General features: G+C 41.1%; 1 protein-coding gene across 3 annotated transcripts in view; it reads left to right on the forward strand.

Annotated features, from left to right (window-relative positions):
* The window catches only part of LHX2 (LIM homeobox 2), a 38299-nt gene extending 16977 nt beyond the window's left edge, over positions 1-21322 (forward strand). Inside the window, exons 4-6 of one of the 3 annotated variants that reach the window (XM_043530537.1) lie at positions 223-605; positions 10070-10275; positions 17914-21065. In XM_043530537.1, the coding sequence (XP_043386472.1) occupies positions 223-605; positions 10070-10275; positions 17914-18201 (877 nt within the window). In that variant the 3' untranslated portion in view covers positions 18202-21065. Of the gene's footprint in view, positions 1-222; positions 606-10069; positions 10276-17913 lie in introns of all 3 variants that reach the window. The other 2 variants (XM_043530536.1, XM_007060957.3) reach the window with 2 other exon arrangements.
* The last annotated feature ends 1607 nt before the right edge of the window (positions 21323-22929 follow it).

The following is a 22929-nucleotide window of genomic DNA, read 5'->3' on the forward strand; positions in this document are numbered from 1 at the left end:
AAAGGCCACGTTGCAAACTTTCCTGCCTTGTGCACCGATCCTTGCTCATCCAGGGGTCGGGGTCTGGAGCCCAGCCTGCTCTCAATAAAGCCTTCTGGCCGGAGAAGAGAAACATCTTTAAGCTTTTACCGGCGAATTGCAGAGGGGGGTAGTGAGGAGATCCGTGATTAAAAAGGGGAAATGCGGTTCTCATTTGTTTCCTGTCGCGGTTCTGTTTTGCAGGAGGTTTTCGGTGCAGCGATGTGCGAGGTGTCACTTGGGGATCTCCGCTTCCGAAATGGTCATGAGGGCCAGGGATTTGGTATATCACTTAAACTGCTTTACTTGCACCACCTGCAACAAGATGCTGACCACCGGCGACCACTTTGGCATGAAGGACAATCTGGTGTACTGCCGCCTCCACTTCGAGACTCTCATCCAGGGGGAGTACCAGGTGCATTTCAATCACTCGGATGTAGCCGCTGGGAAGGGCCCAGCCCTGGGAGCGGGCTCTGCCAATACTTTGGGACTGCCTTATTACAACGGCGTGGGGACTGTCCAGAAGGGGCGACCCAGGAAAAGGAAGAGCCCAGGGCCTGGGGCAGATTTGGCAGCTTACAATGCAGGTAAGAGACCCCTCCCCGCCAAGAATAATGCTGATGGTTTGTTTCTGTTCCCCTTTAAGGGGGTTTCTCGTTATTTTAGCTTAAATTGGTAATAATAGTTTAGCTGCAGCATAATTATTGAGATCAAGTGCTGTCAAACTGCAATTACGGAGGCTATGTTAGCATTTTTCACTTCAGTTGGAAATAAAATGTTTTGAAGCAAGGTCATCTGGTTAAGGAGGGGGGGAAAGGGAGACGAGTGTAGCTTGAAATAAAATCTGGAAACCAGATATTGTAAATTAGCACTTCAGAGAGCTGTGAATTTCCTTTAGTAGTTAGTTCTTAAAGGCTGCTGTTGGGTGAATTATTCTGCCACTGCTGAGCTCTTGCACCAAAGACTTTGGTAAAGAGGAGGATAAAAAACAAAACAAAACACACCAACATGGTGATTTCACTGGGAACTGAACAGGAAGGAAGATGGGGCTGTGCTGGAACTCTGGTGTGGGGGTACAGCGTTTTTATGTTTAGGCACATGCATAGCGCAATCTGGTGGTCTGAGGAATTGTCTTTAGAAAGCAGGTGTTTGCAGGCAAGCCCCTAGACTGTTTGCCCGGTGACCAGTTTGACTGGAGTTTTGTTCATCAACTGTGAATTACAGAAGTCTCAAAGAACTAAAAAATCACTATTCTGACCATGTACTAGCCTCAAGTTACAACCCCCCTACTCCAAATTTGAGATCAGCAGCAAGGACAAGGGGTCGCAGGAACAGACCTGGGTCCCGGGACAAGCTTCTGTCTTTGCAAAAACCCCTGGCTCTCCAGTTCTTTAAATTTCAATAGCTAATATCCCAGACTGTTTCCCTTCACCTCAGTGTTGTAATTTTACAGGCAGAGGCATTCTAATTGGCTGCCCATCCTATCAAAGAAAATTCTTTCTTTCCTTTACTCTTCCTATAATGTATATTTGTGGCATGTATATAACAGAAATGTTAGAATTATTTTATCTTCCTGTTTTTGTGGATCCAGGATGAGATAGAAAAGGGTTTGTGCAGAGGAAAAGATTTAGATCTCAGTTCTATTAGAAGTGTTTCCAGCAGATGTGTTGGGAACAAGGTTTTCTCTGGACACAAATCTCTGGAAACTCTGAGATCAAGTGTCCAGCAGATGTTTGTAAAACAGGGGAGACACTGAAGAAGAGTCAGCATTTGCCAGTTTTTTCAGTAGTGCTGCCCCTCTTTCGCAGCCCTTGAATCCTTCAGTCCTGCTTGGCAGACTGTAATTCTGTCTGGTCTGACGTTCATACATGACCTGGGGGTGTGGTGCAGTTTTGCCTTGAACTTTTTGGGGAGATGGGGCCCTCAGGCAAACGTACGGGTTGCTGCTGTTTGTTGCAAACTCCCTCTCTCGTAAATCTCTGGAATATGCTGCTCTGAGCAGCGCTTTACTTTCTACTACTCAATATTAGAAAAATAGAAGAAATAAATCCAGAAAAACTTGTGTATGGCAGCGCAGTGTATGGCTTTGTGAAAATCTCATCTGCTAGAGATCTCGCAGCCCTGTAGATTGTGCGCTCTTTGAAAATCGGGGGCAGGGGGAGCGGAGGATGCGGCTAAGGCTGCGCCTATTTTGCGCGCAACTTGGATGGGAACAATGGGGATGGATGTGCAAAAATTACTTGTTTGGCCTAAAAATAACGAGGAGAAAAGGCGCAACTTTAACTGGAAAACAGGTTTCAGGAACTGTTTGCCACTTGGAATTTGTTTAACCGATTGCTGTATAATTTGGAAAATGTACACAAGTCAATGGGAGTGCCATTGGAGAGATTAGTCCTTCTATGCTTTGAAAAGTGTATATGGCGTTTTCCTCAGATTCACTCCGAGTTTTAAAATATATAGAAAACACGAGTTTCACGTTTAAAATGGTATCCTTTTAGGAGGTATTAGCCTAAATTGTCCTTCCGCTGTCTCCCTATGTAGGGCAGATATTCAGATTCAGAGGACCAGTAAACCGAACCATCAGCATCTGTCCTGGATAGGTTTCAGAGTAACAGCCGTGTTAGTCTGTATTCGCAAAAAGAAAAGGAGTACTTGTGGCACCTTAGAGACTAACCAATTTATTTGAGCATGAGCTTTCGTGAGCTACAGCTCACTTCATCGGATGCATACTGTCCTGGATAGGTGCGCAGCCTGAAAAAGCATTATAGCTCCTTGGCTTCTTAAACTCACCACTTTTATTTGCAATTATTTTTTATTCCTTTTCAAAATAATTACTCTCCGGTTTTTATTTTATTTTTTATTTCTCCGTTGATTGTGAAACTGCAAATTAAACAACCTTCCCTGGGAAGGCTTTATCTTCTTTTGCTAAACCATTTTATGATTAAAACAAAATCTCTTAACTGAAGTGACTATAAAGGAAGTAGATTCTGGAAATCTACCCATTTTGTCCTTTGCTTTAAAATAAAACAAGTAACGGATTGCAAAGTATACGACTTCGCAAGTTTTAAAAGAAAACGTGTTTTAACGTGTGTGTGTGACTGCTTTCCACTTTGAGAGATGTACTAGAAATGAACAATATTTGCCATCCCCTCTTTCTTTTTCTTGCCAATTGGGGTTTGTGTATACTACATCGCATTCTTTTAAAAATAAAACCACACACATGAATTTGGGGAGGAGAGGGGAGAGACACCTAAAACCTGATCGCAGTTTAGAAATAAACTATTTAGTAAACTGCAGTTATTTCATCTGTAGCATAAATTGGATTGACTCTTTTTTCCACTCAAACAAGACCCAGTTTGCAGGGGGGTGGAATGGTTGAAGGATTTTAGATGTGGATAGAGCCTGACAAGTGGAAAATAGCTTAGAAGGAAGCCGGAACTTCAAAAAGATTTTTTTTTCCCTTCTTTTTCTTCTTCTTCTTCTCCTTTTTTTCCTGGTAAGTGGTAAGAGTTGCTCCTATGATCATAATTTTTTCTATCACTTGTTGGAATGGAGTTTGAGAGGGTTTTTAGGTCAGTAAATCAATGGCTGAAAGCTTGCTGAACACAGGAGCACCTGTAAAGAATTCTGAATAAAATACTCCCTTTGTGAATTGGACCCCGAACCTCCCACAGCCTGGAATATTTTATTCATTCATATCTAGTCTCCCTTTAACGTGAAGACACTAAAATATCCCTAGAAATGATAGATGTACTGTGCATACCAAGGGCCCCACAGACTGATAAAATGCACAATCTTTGCGAAGAGCACAGTCCCACATTAAGAAATATTTTCTTCCTTTACTAGCTGGACTCTGGAGGATATAAAGTCTATCAATAGGAAGGTGGTTAAATATATAGCGCAGACATAAATCTCGGGTTGGGGAAACAATGGGAGAGGACAGCTATTCCTGAGAAAGGTGTGCACATGTGAAAAAGTTTTTTTTCTTTTCTGTTTGTTTTGTTAGTAATGTAAAACGGAAAAGGCTTTTGAGCTAGGTTAAAGCGGTAACTGTTATCCCTAGATTCGCTTTGGTTGGACTTCCGCAGCGCTAGAGTTCGTTTATTTCCTTTCACTATCGAACAAGCATTAAAATAATAAATGTAGAGATTGCGAGGTGTTTTGATGAATCCAGGCAACAACGAAAGAGTCTTTTGCTCTTACCTCCCTGTCCCCCCACCTCAATCCCCAACAAGATTCGGGGGAGTTAGGAGTGTCTCTAGCGCTGGCTCTCTCTGGTATCAGCCAAAAGTTTCACTGGAAAGACAAATAAACCACCAAACAAATAAAATAAAAAGCATGTAAAGTTTTTGAATAATTTGTTCGATCTCTTTTATTCTAATTTCTCCCATCGCTTTTCTTCCCTCTACACAAAAATCAAACCACAAATGATAAATTAAAGAAAGATTTCTCCCAGCCACTGAAATGACAAAGCCAGACAAACTGGAGATTCTCAAGCGCGAATGTTTTCCAGGAGGTTAGTGAGAAAAAACACACTCTCCTCCCCGGCGGATGGGCTTCGTACGTTCAGGCGTGGCTTGGGGTTATTTTTAAAGTATTTTGTCTATTGTATTTAGTCTGAAAAAAGTCCGTCAAATACGTAACTGCAGGTACAACTTTGGGGAGCCTGCGTTGCTGGGGCTAGCACCTGGGACACGATCCCTGAAGCGGGCCCTTCCAACGGGAGATTACAGTTACGGACGAGGAATCTCCCCCAGGGACCCCAAAGGGGGCTGGGGACCTGCTGCGCGCCTCCTGGAGAGCCAGGGCGCGGCTTGCGCGCCCGGCTCCCGCTGAATTGCGCCTATTTCCCAAGGAGGCCTCTTAGGAGTGGAACGGGACCAAACCCAATGTGGCCCCAGCAAAGAGGGAACTAATGGGGATTTCCCTCCTGCGCTGCTACCCAGGGACCTGGGGAAGGCTGGGCGGCCCGGCCGGGGGCTGCTTGTGCGCACACCGGGGCCAGGGCTAGGTGGGAGGAGAGTGTGAGGGGACAGATGGGGACAGAGGGAGGTCAGCGCTGGAAGGGGAGGGGAGACGCTGCAGGGACTCTGCTTTGCTTCCAGCCCATGACCCCGGCCCTGGCAGCCCCAGCCTGGCCCTAAGCGGGCGGCGCGGCGCTGGACTTGGAGGGAGGCTGGCCGCGGTAATCACCAGCGCAGGGAATTACTGAGCGCTCGCACCAGCAATTTAGCTTCATTCAGTTGGCTTAATTGAGAGGAAAAACCCTTCCCGAGCCAGCCCCTCCAGGAGGCGGGCCCGGACACCGCCCCAGCCGCAGCCCCGTGGGGGCTCAAATCCCCCTTTCCTCCCTGCTGGGGCACCCCTTGCACACACGTACACCGGGGGCCCTGATCTACCCCTCACTCCCTCCTCTTGCAGGCATGGCCCCTCTCCCAGAGAAACTTCCCCCGCTGTAGGCCTGTCCCTTCTGGGCCCTCTTCAGGACCCCTTTGTTCTCTCCTCTCCCCCCATTTTAGGCCTGTCCCCTCTGCTCCTCCCTCTCTTTCCCCCAACATACAGCCAGTCCGGCAGCTACTCCGATTTTGAGCCTCTTTCTCCCCCTAGAGGAGTCACACAGGTTGCAATTCACTGGGGTTTGCACCGAGACCGCAGGAGGTGCCCTTTGGTTCTAGTAAGAGGAGGGATAAGATCCCTTCCCTGCTCTTGTATCTGCCACTGTCGTGTTCACAGCTCTGCTTCTGAGGTCTAGGGAGGGATCCTGGGATTGTTTCGCTAAGCGAGACTGTGAAGGAATGTGAACCAGACAGAGCCCTGAGCTTTCTTTCTAGCTGGCAGGTTGCGGGAGGGATACAAAGTTCGCTCCACTCTATGTAATCTCCCCCGCCCCCAAACAGCCCCTGTCTCCTGTGTTCCCAAAAGCTCTGCTTGAGATTTCAAGGCTGAGGAAGAAGCTCCTGGGTCCCCTACTCTGAAACCTCACAGATGTGGTCTCCCCCTTCTCTGTGCACACAGATGTGGGGAGGGACACACACTCCCTGTGCCAAGTGCCCCAGATTCCTCCTCACGAGCACAGAAGTTGGATCCAAATCCCCCTTTTTTGTTCCAGTTGCTATTACGGACCCAAGAGTCCGTCCCCCACTCTGGGGTAGGTGAGAGATCCAACCCACTCCATGTCCCAGGTGATGAGTCAGTGGAGGATTCTCATCTTTTTACCCCCCACAAGGATACAAAACCCTTCCACAGACCTACCTCAGACAACAAACAGTGCGGCTGCTGCTCTCCCTTCCTGGTCTTCCAGGTGGGAAAAGCTGCAGGTCACTGAGCCACTGAGAGGGGAGAGGTGATGCCTCCACCACATGTCTCTTATCTCATCATTCTCTTGACGCCAAGGTTTGGTTTGCTTTTTCCTTTTGGTGATTTAAGGTGTCAAACATTATCTGCAAAAGTAAAGAGGAAATTTCCTCAAAGGAAGTGCTTCTGCCCCTTGCATCCAGTAGCACGTTGAACATTAGTGCAAGGTTTGTTTTGAATCCCAGCTGGTGGGATCTAAGGACCAGGGTGGCATAGGAAAGATCTTTCTGTGTTTCCTTCTTCAAATATAGTTTATAATAACAATACCTTCTTTCTTTGTTCCCTGTCATCCTTGTACCAGGCAGTTTGCTGCATTAATATGTGGAGTACATTCTGTTCCTTAGCACCAAATTCCAATGTTTTTGGCATAGATCATCAGGCTCAAATAGCTGGCAAAACTGCCTGAGCTGGTTTAATGGGGGGAGTGTAGGACTAGTCATTACTCAGAGTGGCCAGCCAGAGATTCATAGGGAGGGGGATATGATGGCCAGCATGAATGAGGTTTGGTGGCTGGTGGAGGCTCTGGGAGGGAGGGCACAGTGGATAGCTTGGGCTCAGTGTGCATTCTGGGAGCTAAAAAGGGACTCAGTGCCCATCTGGGTTTCTTTGATCCCCAAAGTGGGAACCAAGCACTAGTCTCATTCATTTAAGGCTTTCTCATTTGACTGGCATTTCACTGAATTCCGTTTCTGAACTTGTCTCATGGCAGGAAGCCCTCAGCTTGCAGTTGAGAGGAAACCTGGAATTTGGATTGTCTAACAGATCCTCTGTGAGATACACAGGGAGGGCACACAAAGAACAGGAGCAAAAGTGTCTGAAAAGGAGAGGGGGTGCATAGGGAGCATCTACAGGATTATTTCTTTGCACTGAGGTATTCTATAGGAGACCCCCTGCTCTCCCCATCCCCATGAAAATTCCCCTCTGCCCACTGAGTATCTTTTTACCCACACCCTGGGAGGGAATCCAGATTCTGGGAGAGTCATGTATAATTTTTGGCCTAATACAATAGACTGATTTAAAGATGGAATCCTAAGTACCACACCCCAATATGAATGGCTATTGGCACTAATCAGAAATGTCTATCTCAGGCTAAGCATCATGAGGGGTATCCATCCAGCTGGCATAACAAGAGTGAGCAACAGCCACCCCCATGCACTTCTAACTTCTGTTGTGCCATTTCCTTTTTTTTAAAGGAGACAATAGTTCTGCAGGCCCCAAATGGGACATTTTTTGTTTTTATTTTGTTTGGGGGCTGGGTGAGTAGGGAGAAGAGGTAGGGAAGTAAATGATGAGAAACAAGTTATAATACACATGGGATATTTTCAAAGAGCAAATGATTCAGTGTCTAACTGATGCTTGAAGGCAAGCTGGGATTTTGTTCTGAGAGGATTTAGAATTGCTATTATTTATATTGGATCACAAACATACATAGCTTTTTACAGAACATGTTAAAAAACAGGGTCCTCAGTCTCACGCTGTCTGCAATCCTGGGGTTTGCTCCACTGGAGAGTGCAGAGCCCATATCATGCAATGAAAGGAAAACAGGTTTTGGTTCTTCAGAAAATAATTTGATGTTTTTCATAATCAATCACTGACTTGTCACCTCTGGGAGATTAGAAAAGATTTAGGATGATGCTCGTGGGTCTTTTCCATCTCTAATTTCTATGAGTGAATTTCTACAATTCTGTGAGTGAATATCTTTAAACAACAATAATAAATAATGTATTATGTTACCTTTTTTTCATAGCACCCATTTCCCTGAGCAATACAATTTTAAATAATCTTCTTCCCACCATTATTTGAGGAGGAGAATGTAACTATGAGGGAGACTGAAGTACAAAGGGTGACTCCATGTTTGGCAACCAGACTTCAGTACCCAACGAAGCCAGAAGAAGATTCTGAAGTGTTCCATTCAGCTTAATAAATGCAGCATTCTGCTGTCCCCTTTTGTATCTCCTTTTCCCTCAAATTCAGGTGCTGTTAGTTTTTCCATGAGAAAATCAAATTTAAAACTCAGCAGAAAAAATGCCCCACATTGCTGAAACTTGGCATGAGGTTAGCCTGGAAAGGATTTATATATATGGCTAGTTATTTAAATTATAGGAGTCTAAAAAACACTGAGAGAAGTTTTGAGGTTTCGGATGCTTTTTACATGTCTGTGGGACCTGCCTTTGTTTTTCAAACTGAAATTTTTCAAGCCTTAATCCATAATGTGTCCTGGGCTTTAAAAAGTCTGAAATGCTGAAGTTTTCAAAGCAATCACTGTACCTGCTGACGAATTGCTTTCTAGAATGTTTGAATATATTTATTATTATTGGTACAAAAGACACACATGCATATTATGAACATTTTGTTAAATTCGTTTCCACATCTGATTTTTAAAGTTTGTATTTATTCTATGGAACTGAACAGCTCCAATTTGATAAATAAACTGTATTTGAAATAAGGCCATAGCTATCTGCTACATTACATTGTATTGGATCAGTAATGATGGACTATTTTAAAAACCTGTGTGTAGATGTTTGGACAGCTGGATCAATAATTCACATTTTATGGCTCCCAAGATACATATTTATCTGTTTTTTTGAGCCATTTTGGTAGAGTGGATGAATAATTATCAAGGGAGAGTATAAAATGAAGATTACAGGGATTTTTTCCCTGTTTTAACACAAAACTTTTTAAAAAAACTGAAAAAGGGGATTGCGGATACCTGAGCACAGAGGGGTGAATTAATGACAAAACGTCAGAACAGATTTCCAGGCGTATCACTGAATTTTCTTGTGGGTTTAGTCTTGATCCTTAATGTTATTTTAAGAGGATTTTTTGTGGTTTACTGTATGCATGTATAAAATCAAAATAATACCTTTGGCTTATGAGAATATTTTGCTTGGCGTGCAACTTTTAGTGCTGTTTGGTAATTATCGTAATGTTCCTTTGCTCCTAAACATTCTTTGCAAGACTTGTTACTGATTTTTCCAGATCTATCAGGCAGCCTTGTTAAATGATCTCAAATGGATACGTGGAAAATTGATTCTTTGAACCACTATTTTTAAAGAGATTTTGTTTTTAATGAAATATAAATATACAGAGAATAGTTTTTAAAATGTCTATTTTTGATTTGGCGCACTACTGACATATTTTAACAGGCTTATTTCTTTAACTAGTCAAATTATAGTTGTAATTTTCTGTCTGTACACACAAACTTTACTCCTTTAACAGTGTTTTATTTAATGGTCTCTCTTGTATTCTACAGGGTTTAGCTTGATGGAGGAAATAATTATAATTTTAACTAGTCTGTTCCATCAAGATTTAAGTGGACTCTATTTAGCAGCTTTCTGTGTACAGTACAATGCAATTTATCGTGATACAGAGTGCATTAAAACACTTTACAGAGTTGAGGACAGCTACTGTCCTACAGACAGAAAGTCATGGAATGGATGTGTGGAGATGGAGAAAAGAAAAAAGGAAAGAGACCTGACATTTTAAAAGCAGTAAAGATGCAGGTGAGGATTCTTGCAGACTAGTTATTGTAAGGGAAGAATAGAAGGATGCAGGAATGGAGGGGAAGGCAAGTAGGGTTTCTATCATTACAACACATGCCATAGTATGTTCTTTTAATTGCTGCACTCAGATGATTTGCAAACAATGCTGGTCACAGAGTGATGGATTTACACAACCGTTTCCTTCTTGTCTTTAGCTTTAAGTTGCAATGAGAACGATGGTGACCACCTGGATAGAGACCAGCAATACCCCAGTAATCAAAAAACAAAGCGCATGAGGACATCATTCAAACACCACCAGTTGCGGACAATGAAGTCTTATTTTGCTATTAACCACAATCCTGATGCCAAGGACTTGAAACAGCTAGCTCAGAAAACTGGCCTAACCAAAAGAGTTCTTCAGGTAAGAAGAGCAAAGGCTTCTGCCTCTAGCAGTAAATAAAATATCAATCTCAGGTTTGACAAGCCTCAGTTGAAACACTGTGGATAATACCTCCACATATTGCTAATGTCCAAATTTTTCTTATTTGTTGGTACCCTCTGTGACGCGTAAAGTAATCCCAGAGAGTATGAGAAAAGCCATTTCTTTACAGCCTAGCAGAGGAATATATCTTGGGCTCTAATTTTTAGAGCACAATTGTGTAAATTAGGTGCCTTGCTTATTTTTATCAAACAGTTCGTTACATCTGCCAGGCATTTTTCCTGAAGTATTCTTGTAAGGAGAGGTGAATGATTTTAGCTATCATATTCCTTTTCTAGGTAAATAACAGTATAGGAGTTTAGAAGTTACTATGAATGAATAATTGCACAAAAAATTAAACAGAAATATTGATCTATTTTGTCAGTCAGGACAGATCAGACATCTTGGCTTTGTAGCTGAAGTGAATAATAGATAGATTTTTCAAAGATTAAAACACGTTAATTTCTCATTCATTTTTAAAGACATTTTTCCATTGAATGCTGGATTTTTCTTGGCCCAAAGGCACTTGTTCCCTCTGAATATTTATAGGACGCAAAAGGTGGGAAAGTTGGATCCTTCAGCTCCATCGAAATCTATACTCTGTGCTGCACCAAATTCGGCTCTTCTCAAAAATGACTTTTGAGCCAGAGGTAAATTTGGGAATTCAGGAGCTCTAGACCCTCCTACTGAAATAGGGTAAACAAAAGCCTGCGTGGAGTTTGTGGGGAAATGGGTTGGAGCCTTTCTCTGAATCAAATGAGGCACAGTGACAAAACCTGGCAGGGAACGATGGGGAAATGCTAGCACATTGGCAAGTTCACAGTGAAATGGGGAAGGGGTGGAGAAAGCAGTGCTAAGAGAAAAGATAAGTTCGCTGGAGTCAGCCTCGATCTTGTGGTGATAGATGGATAGAGAGAAAAAGGAGTGGAGGTTGGAGTTCCTCTGGAAAAAACTGTAATGACAAAATTACCGTGACTCCTTCTCTTGCACATCTTTCCTGCTGTTTGACATTGCTTGTTTTTATGGCCCCACCTCAGCGCAGTGGGACAGATACCTACTCTGCCAGTGTTTGCACTTATTAATGCCTGAATCGGTGCCTCTTGCAGCAGCTGCTCCCATATGTGCCTGACAAGAAAGGATTTTCTGCATGTTTCCATGTTCCTTCTGCTACTTCCTCTCTTCCGTTTTCTTCCTGTTTCTCTGGCTTCTCTTTTCCTTTTCTCTTTTCTTCTTTTCCCCTCACACTTTGATTCACTTTAATCATCTCCTCTCTATTCCTTGTACTTCACCTATCACAGAGCTCTCTGAATGCCTTCCCATAGTGCATCAAGCAACGTGAGTCAAATATGCCATTCATGTCTCTTTCTCTCACCATCTTTCTGTTCTCTCATCCCATCCCTGCTGAATCAATCTTAACATTCATCCCTCTCCATTGTTTTCTCTACTCATGCTCTGCCCTTCAATTTTTTCCCACTTTATTCTTCCCATTCCTTCCTTCCCTTTTACACCCTAGTTCTCCCACTCCAACGCTCTTACGCTGTGAATGCCACCACTTCAACTTCCCTCTGTCATTGGTTCTTTGCCCTTGCTCTATTCTTTCTACCCCTGTCTTGCACACTTAACCACTGAAATTTCTGGGTGCTGAATGCTTGCCCTTCTTTTCATCCTGTCCAGCCCCCTGCAGTTCCACTCAGCTTCTTTACGAGCTTGCTAATGTTATTGGAGAATCAGTCATCTTGCTCCCACAGTGGCATAGCTGGTTTGCTTTGCTGGCAGCACTGTGGGAGGTGGACAATAAGGAGGAGAGGACTGGACCTGTAGGACCACGGGAAATAGTGGAGTAGTGTTTCAAGAAAGGGATTCAGAGTGACACTTTGCCTAATACAGCCATGCTTATGGCCTCTTCTGCCAGTGGTAGAATTGCTCTAATCCACCCTTCCAAGCTATATGTTGGAAATTAATGTGGGCTATGATGTGGGCACTTTCTTTTTTGGCTTGCATAGATCAGAGTTTTAGAGTCTCTGTGTCCAATTTGCACTTTAACTGACCAGTGAGAGGAAGCAAGCTAGATTTCTGTGGCCATGGAGATGATTTTCAAACTTGAAAGTTTACTTACAGTAATTGCAAGATGGCTCCTGGCTCGGGAAGTCTCGTCATGCTTGTTGGCTCCTGGCACAGTGCTGTTCATTAATTCTTTTAAATTGAAGAGTTTGATATCCAGTCCATGTCATTTATTGAACTCAAAGCCATTCATTAATACTACTGAGCTATACCATGCAACATCAGATTTCATCGATCTTCCGTACTGAAGACACACAGACTCTCAGACATGCATGGACATGTTCCAGTAGTATAAAATTCCAAACATTGCCCGTGTTATTGCCAGGCATATCTGTAAACTTACCTTCTTTTCTGCAAGATTAGGTCTATGCTGATTTGGCCAGGGACAATGTTTTCGCCTTCAACATCTTTCTCTTTCTTTATATGTAATTTTTAATAGAAACTCTATATAAGCCTGCATACAGTTGATGAACAGAGAAGTAGCTGTCTCTAAGCCTTGTGGCACTTGTAATGAAACTGGTGAGCTTCCTAAGCATACACAGGTTAGTTTCCAGTGTACCAGGAGTTGGCCATAGTCCTTTTACTGTATGGACATCAGTCCCATGACTACATATCATGGGTGGGTATGCTGATCGACGAGTGGAATATTTGGCCAGATTCTTCAGGGTCTGTGATGTCACATTTGGAAGACCTGACTTTGAGCTTGGCTCAGTCTGTAGTGAGTCATCAATCATCCATGGCCAGCAGTAGTGGGTAGGGGAACGTGTATATACTACTCTCTAAATGATTGTTCCTGATGCAGTTTGGCAATGCACAGACTATTTCCCAGAACTATCTAAATCAGAATTATGTTAAACTTTTTTCCATAAATTTCCGCTATTTCTGTTTGTTTTCATTTATTTTTTAACCTTTTGATCTACAAGTTCATTCACATACCTAATGCATGTCACAGTGAGAACATGTGAACGAGTTGATTGGAATTCAACAACTTTCCTTTAGGTTCATTCCCCAGCAAAGAAGAAGAGGGGGGGAAAACCCCACAGCTCTTTGCATCTAACACCTTCTGCAGGTGGTATGAGGAAAGGGGGCTCTCAGGAGGAAATTTTGATAAATAGCACAATATGTTCCTTTTTAGGGCCTAGATTCTGACCTTTGTTGCATAGTGCAGAAGGGGAAGGGGAGAAGATAGAAAAGGATTCTTTCCTCCCTGCAAGTAGCAGGGTAAGATCCTTCATAGAGACTAAAGAGTGCTAGAGGAGGACTGGCAAATGAGCTGGCCCATGCCATCTATAACCTCAAGGAGATGTAATCTGCTTGGTAGAGGTCTGTCCAGATACCTCCTCTCTTCCCAATAGCTTAGAATGCATGCTATTCTGAGGAGCAGCAAGCACCTTGTTGCAGTAGCCCACCCTGTTCTGTGCTGCTGTCCCAGGTAAGAACAGGATTTTGCCCTTAATATTCAGGATCTCTTTAACATACCGTCAAGATGATATGACAAAGAAAGTGATATGAAAATGTATGCAGAAAGGCTAAGTGACTTGTTCAAGGAAGCCTGTGGAAAGCAGGGACTTAAACGTAGGTCTCCCTAGCCTAGTGCCCCAACCACTGGACAATCCTGCCTAGCTGTCCATCCATAGCTATTCAATACCATTAACTCAAATATAGTAGTATTATTTGTGGTTGAGCGTATAGCTGGTTCTATTTTTCAGTGGTAGTTTTAGTTCATGTAGTTCAGACCTTTAATTATGCATTTGAACAAAGAGACATTAAACATTTCCCACACTGTTGTGATTTCATTTATTTATTTATTTATTTATTCCTAAATACTGAAGACCAGATTCCTAATTATCTCACTGGTGTGAGATGAGCCCTTCTGGAACTGTTATGTGCAGTTGTGTTATTGTTTCCTTGTGTTAATGTAGCCCTGTTATTAGTACAGGGCCTGAACCTGGAAAGTGGGCTTAAAACAGTACCACCACTATGCTGAGTGGAGAATTCTGCCTTGGTAGCCTTTTACATCCTATCTGCAGAGATATAAATGATGACACATAGTGCAAGGCAAGCCCGCATTACCGACAGCTCACACAAACAATAGTTTTGCTTCTCTTAATTCCCTTGAATAAAAACATTGGCTGAAAATATTTCACATCGTAAGTCTACTCCACAGACTTGGATACAATTTTTTGGGGGTAGCTGTTTGAGGCTATTCTTTTCTGACACAAGGCTAAATATTTTTCAGAATCTCAGTACAGTCAATATCTAGAAGCTTTTTAAGTAGCAATATTAATATTCGTCATTGTGCATCCCTAATGCACATTATAAGCATTAACCAGTTTGCCCTACAACACCCTGGAGAGGGAGGGAGTTAGGAATTATCCCTGTTTTTAGACAGCACCTATAAGATGTTGGGGTATATTTTACCCATAATGCTAATAGGAATGAATCATATTAAAGGGAAAATGTACCCTGTCAAAATCTTTCCATGTGTATGCAGCTCCCATTGGTAGCATTCACAGGTAGTTGCATGAGCAGCTGAAGGTAGGATTTGATTACGAGTGTTTCATGACTTTGGAAGACGGAAGGAAATACATACAAACTAAGAGGCTTGACCCTCTCTCTTTTCCAAATCACTAACTTATATACAAAATTAGACATTTAGAGACACTAGTGGGTTTTTTAGCAGCATCACAGTTAAGGATCCATTGGGCTTTAGGAGTAGGGTAGAAGATCAAAGTAGTTCTAATGTCTTTGGAAATGTTATAATTTGTTTTAACCAGCACATTACTTCATGTTTAGAAACTGGAATTTTGCTAGCATGTGGGGCTTGGCCCTCTTCTGTATGCGCAAGTATGTCTCTCGCAAATATCAGGATGAAGTCAGGGAGTGACATGTGCACATGATCGGAACTAGTGAAATGGTGACTTTGGCTGTTTTATTTTATTTTCATTATAAAATGACTGAGTTATTCAGCCTTGACAACAACGGGCTATTCTTTAAAGTTTTGATTACCTTTGTTTCCTGCTGTTAAAGGGACATTGTCAGATTACATATATTTGAAAATAAGAATTCCCATACTGGTACTACAAATAATGTATATTATTTAAAATGAAAAAACCCATACAAATTTAAAAATTCCCAGTGTACTTTTCGTCATTTCTGATGGCTGTTTTTTACATACTCTCAGCTTGAATAATCAAAATAAACTAATCTGTTTCACCTTTATTCTTTGCACACATGGTTCCTGGTCCTTCAGCTGGAACCACTCAGACAGACCCTTGCACTCTTTACAGAGCCCTACAGCTCTGCCTGCATGGATCTAATTGCAGAATCAGGGCCTGGGAACGGCAGACATCGCAGGTGAAGGTTTAAGCCAAAACCCTCTTTCCATTGTTTTTGCCCAGTACTGAACACATCACTAGCACTTAACAACTAAATAATAATAATACATCTGACATCTTTAAAGAACCCTAAAAAAGTTAATGCTAATAATAATTTTTGGGATAGTTTTTTTTTCTGATTGTAATATACCAAACCTATGCATGGAGCCTAAATTACTTGACAGTGTCCCTTTAAACAAGGGGAATGCCAACATTAAATATTAAAAACACTAAGATGCACAAGCAAGGACACCAATAGACATATACTACCCTTGGTCTATGTGTACCACTCTAGAAGACATTAGTAGGAGTTGCACCTGAGGATAAAGGGAATTTTTTCATGTTCAAGCTGCCCGTCTGTTCTTAACCCCACTCCTTGGAGTTCACACCTAAACCCCTCTTCACATGGATTTCCCCCTCTTTCCCCGAAGAACGGAGGGTCTGCAACAGCACCCCCTCTTTCCCTGGGCCCCACAGAGGGTGTTTGGTTCTGGGGATCCATACGTGGGAAATAGATTGGCCAGGGGAGGGAATGGAAGGCTGGGGCACATGCATCATCCCAGGAGTGTGTTATCTTTACACCTCACTCTCCTCCTCTGCGTGGTGGGGATTCCACTCAAAGGGGATTCCCAGGGCTGCCCAAGTTGCAGCAGGACCATACTGTTAGGGAGTTGCAGGGACACACAAGACTTCTGTGTGGATGGCTCTGTCTTCCTTCTGGACCCTTGGGCTCTGCATACCCCCTCTTTCACAACAGACCATCTTGCAGAAAGTTGTGATAGGACACCCTTACCGATATCTCCTCTCTCTTAGCCCCCTTCTGTGAGACTTCCTGCAGAAAGAACGATAAAGGCCCTCTGCACCTAGACTGACAGGGACTGATGCTGCTCACACTGAAATAAGTCAGTGTGAGCTCAGTGAGAGCAGGACAGAGTCAGTTAAAGATGATACAACACAATGACTTGAGACCCTGTGGTACCTAAATAGTCAGGCTTCACTTTGTAAGATCAGAGCCAGGCGATATATTATCCCAGTAATGTCTGAGTGTCTGGTATTAAAAGGTCGGTATCTGCCTGCATCAGTGTGAGCACAGGACTTTTAATGCCATTTTAAAATTTAATAGAGTTATGTCTCTGTACCTGGATTTGATAGAAATATTCTTGGGGTTTAATATATTTGTACTGATATTTAATTTGAGATAAACTAGCAGAGTATTTTATTTTAAAACTAACCCTTTAGGAATGGGACAGACACTATTACCTTTGGAGAGAAGCCTCAGCAATTTAGCCTTAGGAAATGAACTTTGCCGCTTTTGTCTCTAGGTCATAGACAGAAAGATAGTAGCTAGACAATACAGGAGATAAATATAGTTCTAGCTACATACAGATAAATATACTTTTTGCACATTGATTTTGTTGCTTCTAAAATTATGTTTTAGTACAATACAAATTGTTTTGTATACCTTCATAACAAGAATGAGAAAACATCCTACAGAGAGGCTGGGGCGGGGAGTGAAGCCAAAACACTTTTGGGGTGGAGAGAGGAAGGCTTTACGGAGAAAGAGTGGCAAATCTTTTAGAGCAAGGGGAAAGTTCTGCTACCTCTGGAGCTGTAGAGGAGCTGTTTGGGGAGAGGGGAAGAGCAGGATGCCATGCTTGGGCTCTATATCCTTTGCAGTGCACGATGGGAGGAGGGATGGACCAAAAAATGGCTGGCACTGCTGGATCTAAGATTATACACATTGTCTCGTCAGTTCCGCTCCCATCCTGACAAATACTTCTCGGAGCTGGGGGTAGGCGCAAGAACCACAGCGGCTACTGAAGCCCTAAGACTGTTTTCTCCATTGCCTGGAGAGCAAGATTCCTCTCCTCCATCCCCCGTTCTCTTCATATCCCAGTGCACAGTCTGTTTACTTAGAGAAATGTGGGAAAGCCAGACAGAAATGCTTTACATGCTAAGCAGAGAATACTTCACACAACTGGGCACACAACCTGTGGAGTTACTGTAGCAAAGTGAGCTGTTCCACCGATATGCAGTCAATACAAGCATACACCTAATTGAGGCTGTATTGAATTTGTGTCTTTTGCTTTTTTTAAAAAATGCTGTTTTTTAAATGCTACCCTATTATATTAAATTATTTCAGGTTTGGTTTCAAAACGCCCGAGCCAAATTCAGACGGAACCTCTTACGTCAAGAAAACACAGGGGTGGATAAGACTTCAGATTCCACACTCCAAGCAGGAACTCCATCAGGACCCGCCTCAGAAATATCCAACGCCTCCATGAGTCCATCCAGCACTCCCACTACCTTAACAGACTTGACTAACCCTACCATGCCTACTGTGACATCTGTCTTGACGTCAGTACCCGGAAGTCTTGAGGTTCATGAATCTCGAAGTCCTTCACAGACAACTCTCACAAATCTTTTCTGATGACTCTTTCTCAATAATTTCTTTAAAAAAGAAATTATTCTTAGTTAAATTCCAAGAGTATTTTAATAGAGGCTTTGAGCAACTGACTAACCACACTTAGGATCTCTCCTGAAAACAGAAGGAAATGTATTGTTCTGATATTACAGATTATGGACTGAGGAATAACTTGGAAGATCTATCTGCAACACAACATTTGTGTAACTGTACAGTTTTGTGGACTGAGTAAGGGAAACAGCAATTAATTTAAGTTGGCTAAAGCTTCTGTAATTTTCAAAGACTGCCATGTGCCTTATATACTGTTTTATCTATGTACTTTGGATTACATGTCCATTTTTCTCTTTTTCTCTCTGTATATTTATAACAAGGGCAAAAATGTTACAAGAGTTTGTTACTTTGAATAGTCCTATGCCCTTCATTGGTTGCTTTGTTGTTTTAGAATTTTAAGGTGAAAGTCTGTTTGAATATCAGAATTTGTAAAATCTAACCAGTAATAAAACCACTTGTGGAAACTACTTGGTAACAGCTGCAGTTACATTTAGCATTAATTTCACAGTGCAGGTAGGCTGACTGTATTTAAATTGATTAGAAAATTGCACATCAAATACAGTATCTGCTTAGAGTAAACTCTAAATACGATACACATCTGCCTCCTGATTCCTAAATATATAGGTGAAAAATCAAATTTGTATAACAGGGTCTAGATATTTTCATTATAGAGAAATAAATAATTGTTAGTTGAAACTAAAAATTGTTATTGAATGTTAAAATTTACACAAACATACTGCTTAATTTTGTTGCTGAAACTCAATTTAACTTCAGTTAACATTGAAAAGGAAACAAATACTGCTTTTATGCAACCAAAGGCGTCTGTCCTGTTTTATGGAGAGGGCAAGCCAGGCATTTGAAAGCAGTGTGGCCATGATCAACCTATTTCTGAGACAGACACGGGGTAATGTTGTCCCCTAGAAACAAAGAAAAAGTATTTGCTAGATTAATTTAAAACATTGGCAGATAACCTTGAGACAAAACTATGTTTCACAAACATATATGGCCTTTTTTAATGGTTTGAAGGTATAAAAAAGCAGGTAAGAATATATTGTTATGGATACTAATAAAAATGGCTATTCCTTAAACCATAATGGACCTGTTCAATTTAATTTAATTCCTTCTCCAGTTGTGAGATCTGTGCTCTTCTGAATATCATTTGTGCTGTGAGCTCTTTCTCCCTTTTTTTTGAAAGATAGTCTTTCATTCTTTAAGGAAAAAATAAGTATACCTCAGCAAGGTTTACATTTGAGTTAGAATGCTGTATGCTATTTTCCCAATGGTTTATTTAATGCAGACTTTGAGCTGTATGTACCATATATAAGGTTGTTTCTTTTCAATCTTGTTGCAAGGTTTTTCAGTCAGATGTGTTAGGTTGTATGTGGCTGACTTAGTAAAAACTGCTCTGTTGCTCCCATAGGATTGAAATCAGCAAAAGATTATTCTGAACTAGCAGCAAGATAGGTGCTAAGATTCGTGTTCTTTGCTCCTCTCAGTGTACGGAAGATGATTCATTAGGCCAGGTTCCGTGCAAACAGTGTTTTGGTTTTTGAAATGCTGTATTTATAAAGCTTTCTCAGCTGAAAGCTTGCAGACCTTGTGCAAGCCAAATTCCCACTGAGGTCAGTGAGAGATCTGGGTGCACAAGGACTGTGAGACTGGGACCCTGACGTATTTAAAATATTTATTAACCTTTCTTGCTCTTCAGTTCTGGTAAATAAAGATGAATAATCTGAGAAACAAGGAAGTCCCCATAGGAAATCATGACTGGATAAGATTTGTGAAGGGGGATGTATTTCCATCCCTAAAAGACAAACAGTTTAACATAGTTCATTAAATTTGTACACAGTTACAAATACATGTTTTTTTTAAAAAAACCTGCAGGTTGAATTAGCAAACTTTACTAGATACCCCATAGCAAAGATGTCTAAAAAGGAAATAATATTGGTTAGTGGATTGTTAAAGAGTATGTTTCTACCTTTTGAAAAGGGTGTTCACACACAGATATTCTGCTGTATGTGGTGTTTTGTTTATTGTCAATTACCTTGGGAATTTTATTTTTGTTAAATGCTTTAGTTGGATCTTTTCTTGATTTAAAAGGCAATGTTGGTCCAATATGAAATGGATACAGGCCATAAATAAAAACCTGTGTATTCCTATATAAACAAAATGATTTTCAAAAACTTACTATTAAATTCAATAGTAATGCAGCAAAATGTAGCTGTTAACAATTTGAAGAGAGGTGCTGGTAGTTGTTGGTATTTTATTTTTTTGATATTTTGTTTTAACTACCTGAATCCACATCTTTGAAATCAGTTCTCAATATTGCCTTTTCAATAACTGAGATTTATGGAGGGGAATAATCTCATGTTTCTATTATCTAAAACCTAAAACAGGCAATTAAATCAATTGTCTGGTTTAATCAAATCAGGGATTTTGCATATAAGTAAGATACAATATTCTATATAGGGCCTTTATGTAGGGACATTCGGATTCATTCACTGTCTCCAATGACCTATGTTGTCCCCATGATTGTTTCAATCCTGTGGTATTGTTCAGTTGTTTAGAGCTTGTTGGTTTTGAATGCTGTACATTTTTTACTACTGCAATCCTAATGTTTCTTCACATACTTGTACAGTTCCACATTTGATGTACTAGTCTGAAATTCTGTTAAAAACATGAACAAAAATGGAAATGATATTTCTTTGGAAGTGTATTTTTACTGTATATCTAATTTGAACTAGTTGAACATACTTCTTTACATCTTGCATGATAGGTGTGTAGTTCATTTTTTAAATATGAAAGAGACTTGAGAGTAACAGATCAAAAATATAATGAAAACTATACAAATATGGAAAATACATACATTGATTTGCTACTTTTTGACTCAAGATACTTTTTGAAATACATTTCTCTAGATTATTTAAGATAATGCAAGTATTTTGTCTTTTAATTCATATCTAATACAAAACAGTAAAATGGATTACACATCAGAGAGTTTTTGAAGCCAGCATGTAATTCACTGAAACACTTGATTGCTCCCTTAGTCAAATAGAGGGAAAGAATATTTGATCTTAAGAATGATGACCAAATCTATCTGTATTTAAGGTAAAGTTCCTTCGCGATTGCTCTTATGAAATATTATCACAATTTAAAATACGTTGATACAGTTAACTTTTACATTTCAGAAACTTCATTCTCTACTCAAAGATTACGTATTGTATGTTTAGGGGATACATTATATTCTTCATATATAACAAAGAGTTTGAATCCCTGCTTTAAGAGCAAAAGTCAATGCAACCTTAAATGTTATGGGTGCCAACAGTGCCTCCATAATAAAACATACTGTTTTGGAAGCCAGGCCTGTAGGTATTTGAAAAGTGCATATTTAAGTATACTTTCTGACAAATAGGTTTGGTATTTTGGGTGCTTTGCAAGATCAATATGTCATATGTTTAAACAGGAAAATAGAAAACAGAATCAGGCACATGAAGCAACCACCTCCCTTAAAAAAATAAAGAAAGGGAGAGAAATAAGAAAGAAAAATAAAAGTGAGTCTTAGGGTACAGGAAATGCTGCTGATAGAGGACTTAGAACCAGTTCAGCTACAGATGCTTCAGTGTAACACCAAGTGCCCGGACACTACAGTCACAGGGTTTTTAGTAATGCTTAGAGAGAGAGAGATCTTTAATGAATGCACATGAATTGAGTTAGTTAATTTGTTACTCTATGACGCTGTATAAAACTCGCATGAACTCCATATGACCATTACTATTTTCCAAATGCAGCTGGTTTAAAGTTACTCTGTATGGAAAATCCAGTATGCACAGAAGGAAGGGCCAGAATGTCAACATTCAGTATATTGTGAAGAGACTAGCATTGGCATTGTGAATAAGGATATTTTCTCCTGTTCCCATCCACCTTTATCTTAATCTCAATCCTGGGTACTGTCTCCCACAGTAAGACCCATGGAGAATTGCAGGTAATGGACCTAGTTTACTATTTCATGAGGGCAGAAAGACCCTTGAGTTTCAGTGACTGATACCCCATTTCTCTGCTTAACCTCCTGCTCATGGGCCTCCTTCACATTCAGACTCGTAAACACTCTTCTCTTTGCATTGATTATTTTGGCTGTATCCACAGCTCTTGGAGTTATTCACTAGGAGTTGAGCGCACTGACTAGCTTTGGAATGTCACAAAATATCAGTCAAGCTGACTTGGGAAATGTCCATCGTTGGTGAAAGTGAAGTTCAAACTACTATATAGGTTTGGATAAAAGAACTAAGAGATCTGGTTCCATTTGGTTCCAGCATCCGATATGGAGTCTTCAGCAATAACAACCAATTGGTCAAAAGTTTTCCTTTACCTTGTATGAGGAGATGTGTATTGCAGCAGCAAATGGGATAAGGAATGTCCTGGCCATTTATGACACTGAATGGATGATAGAGAGCAAAGAAGGCCAGTTACGTGTTTTTACCAGTGTTGCATTTCCAAGATAAGGAGTACTTGTGACACCTTAGAGACTAACCAATTTATTTGAGCATAAGCTTTCGTGAGCTACAGCTCACTTCATCGGATGCATACTGTGGAAAGTGTAGATCTTTTTATACACACAAAGCATGAAAAAATACCTCCCCCCACCCCACTCTCCTGCTGGTAATAGCCCAACTTGATTATCATACA

Source organism: Chelonia mydas, chromosome 16 (assembly GCF_015237465.2).
Source record: "Chelonia mydas isolate rCheMyd1 chromosome 16, rCheMyd1.pri.v2, whole genome shotgun sequence".
Lineage (NCBI taxonomy): Eukaryota > Metazoa > Chordata > Testudines > Cheloniidae > Chelonia > Chelonia mydas.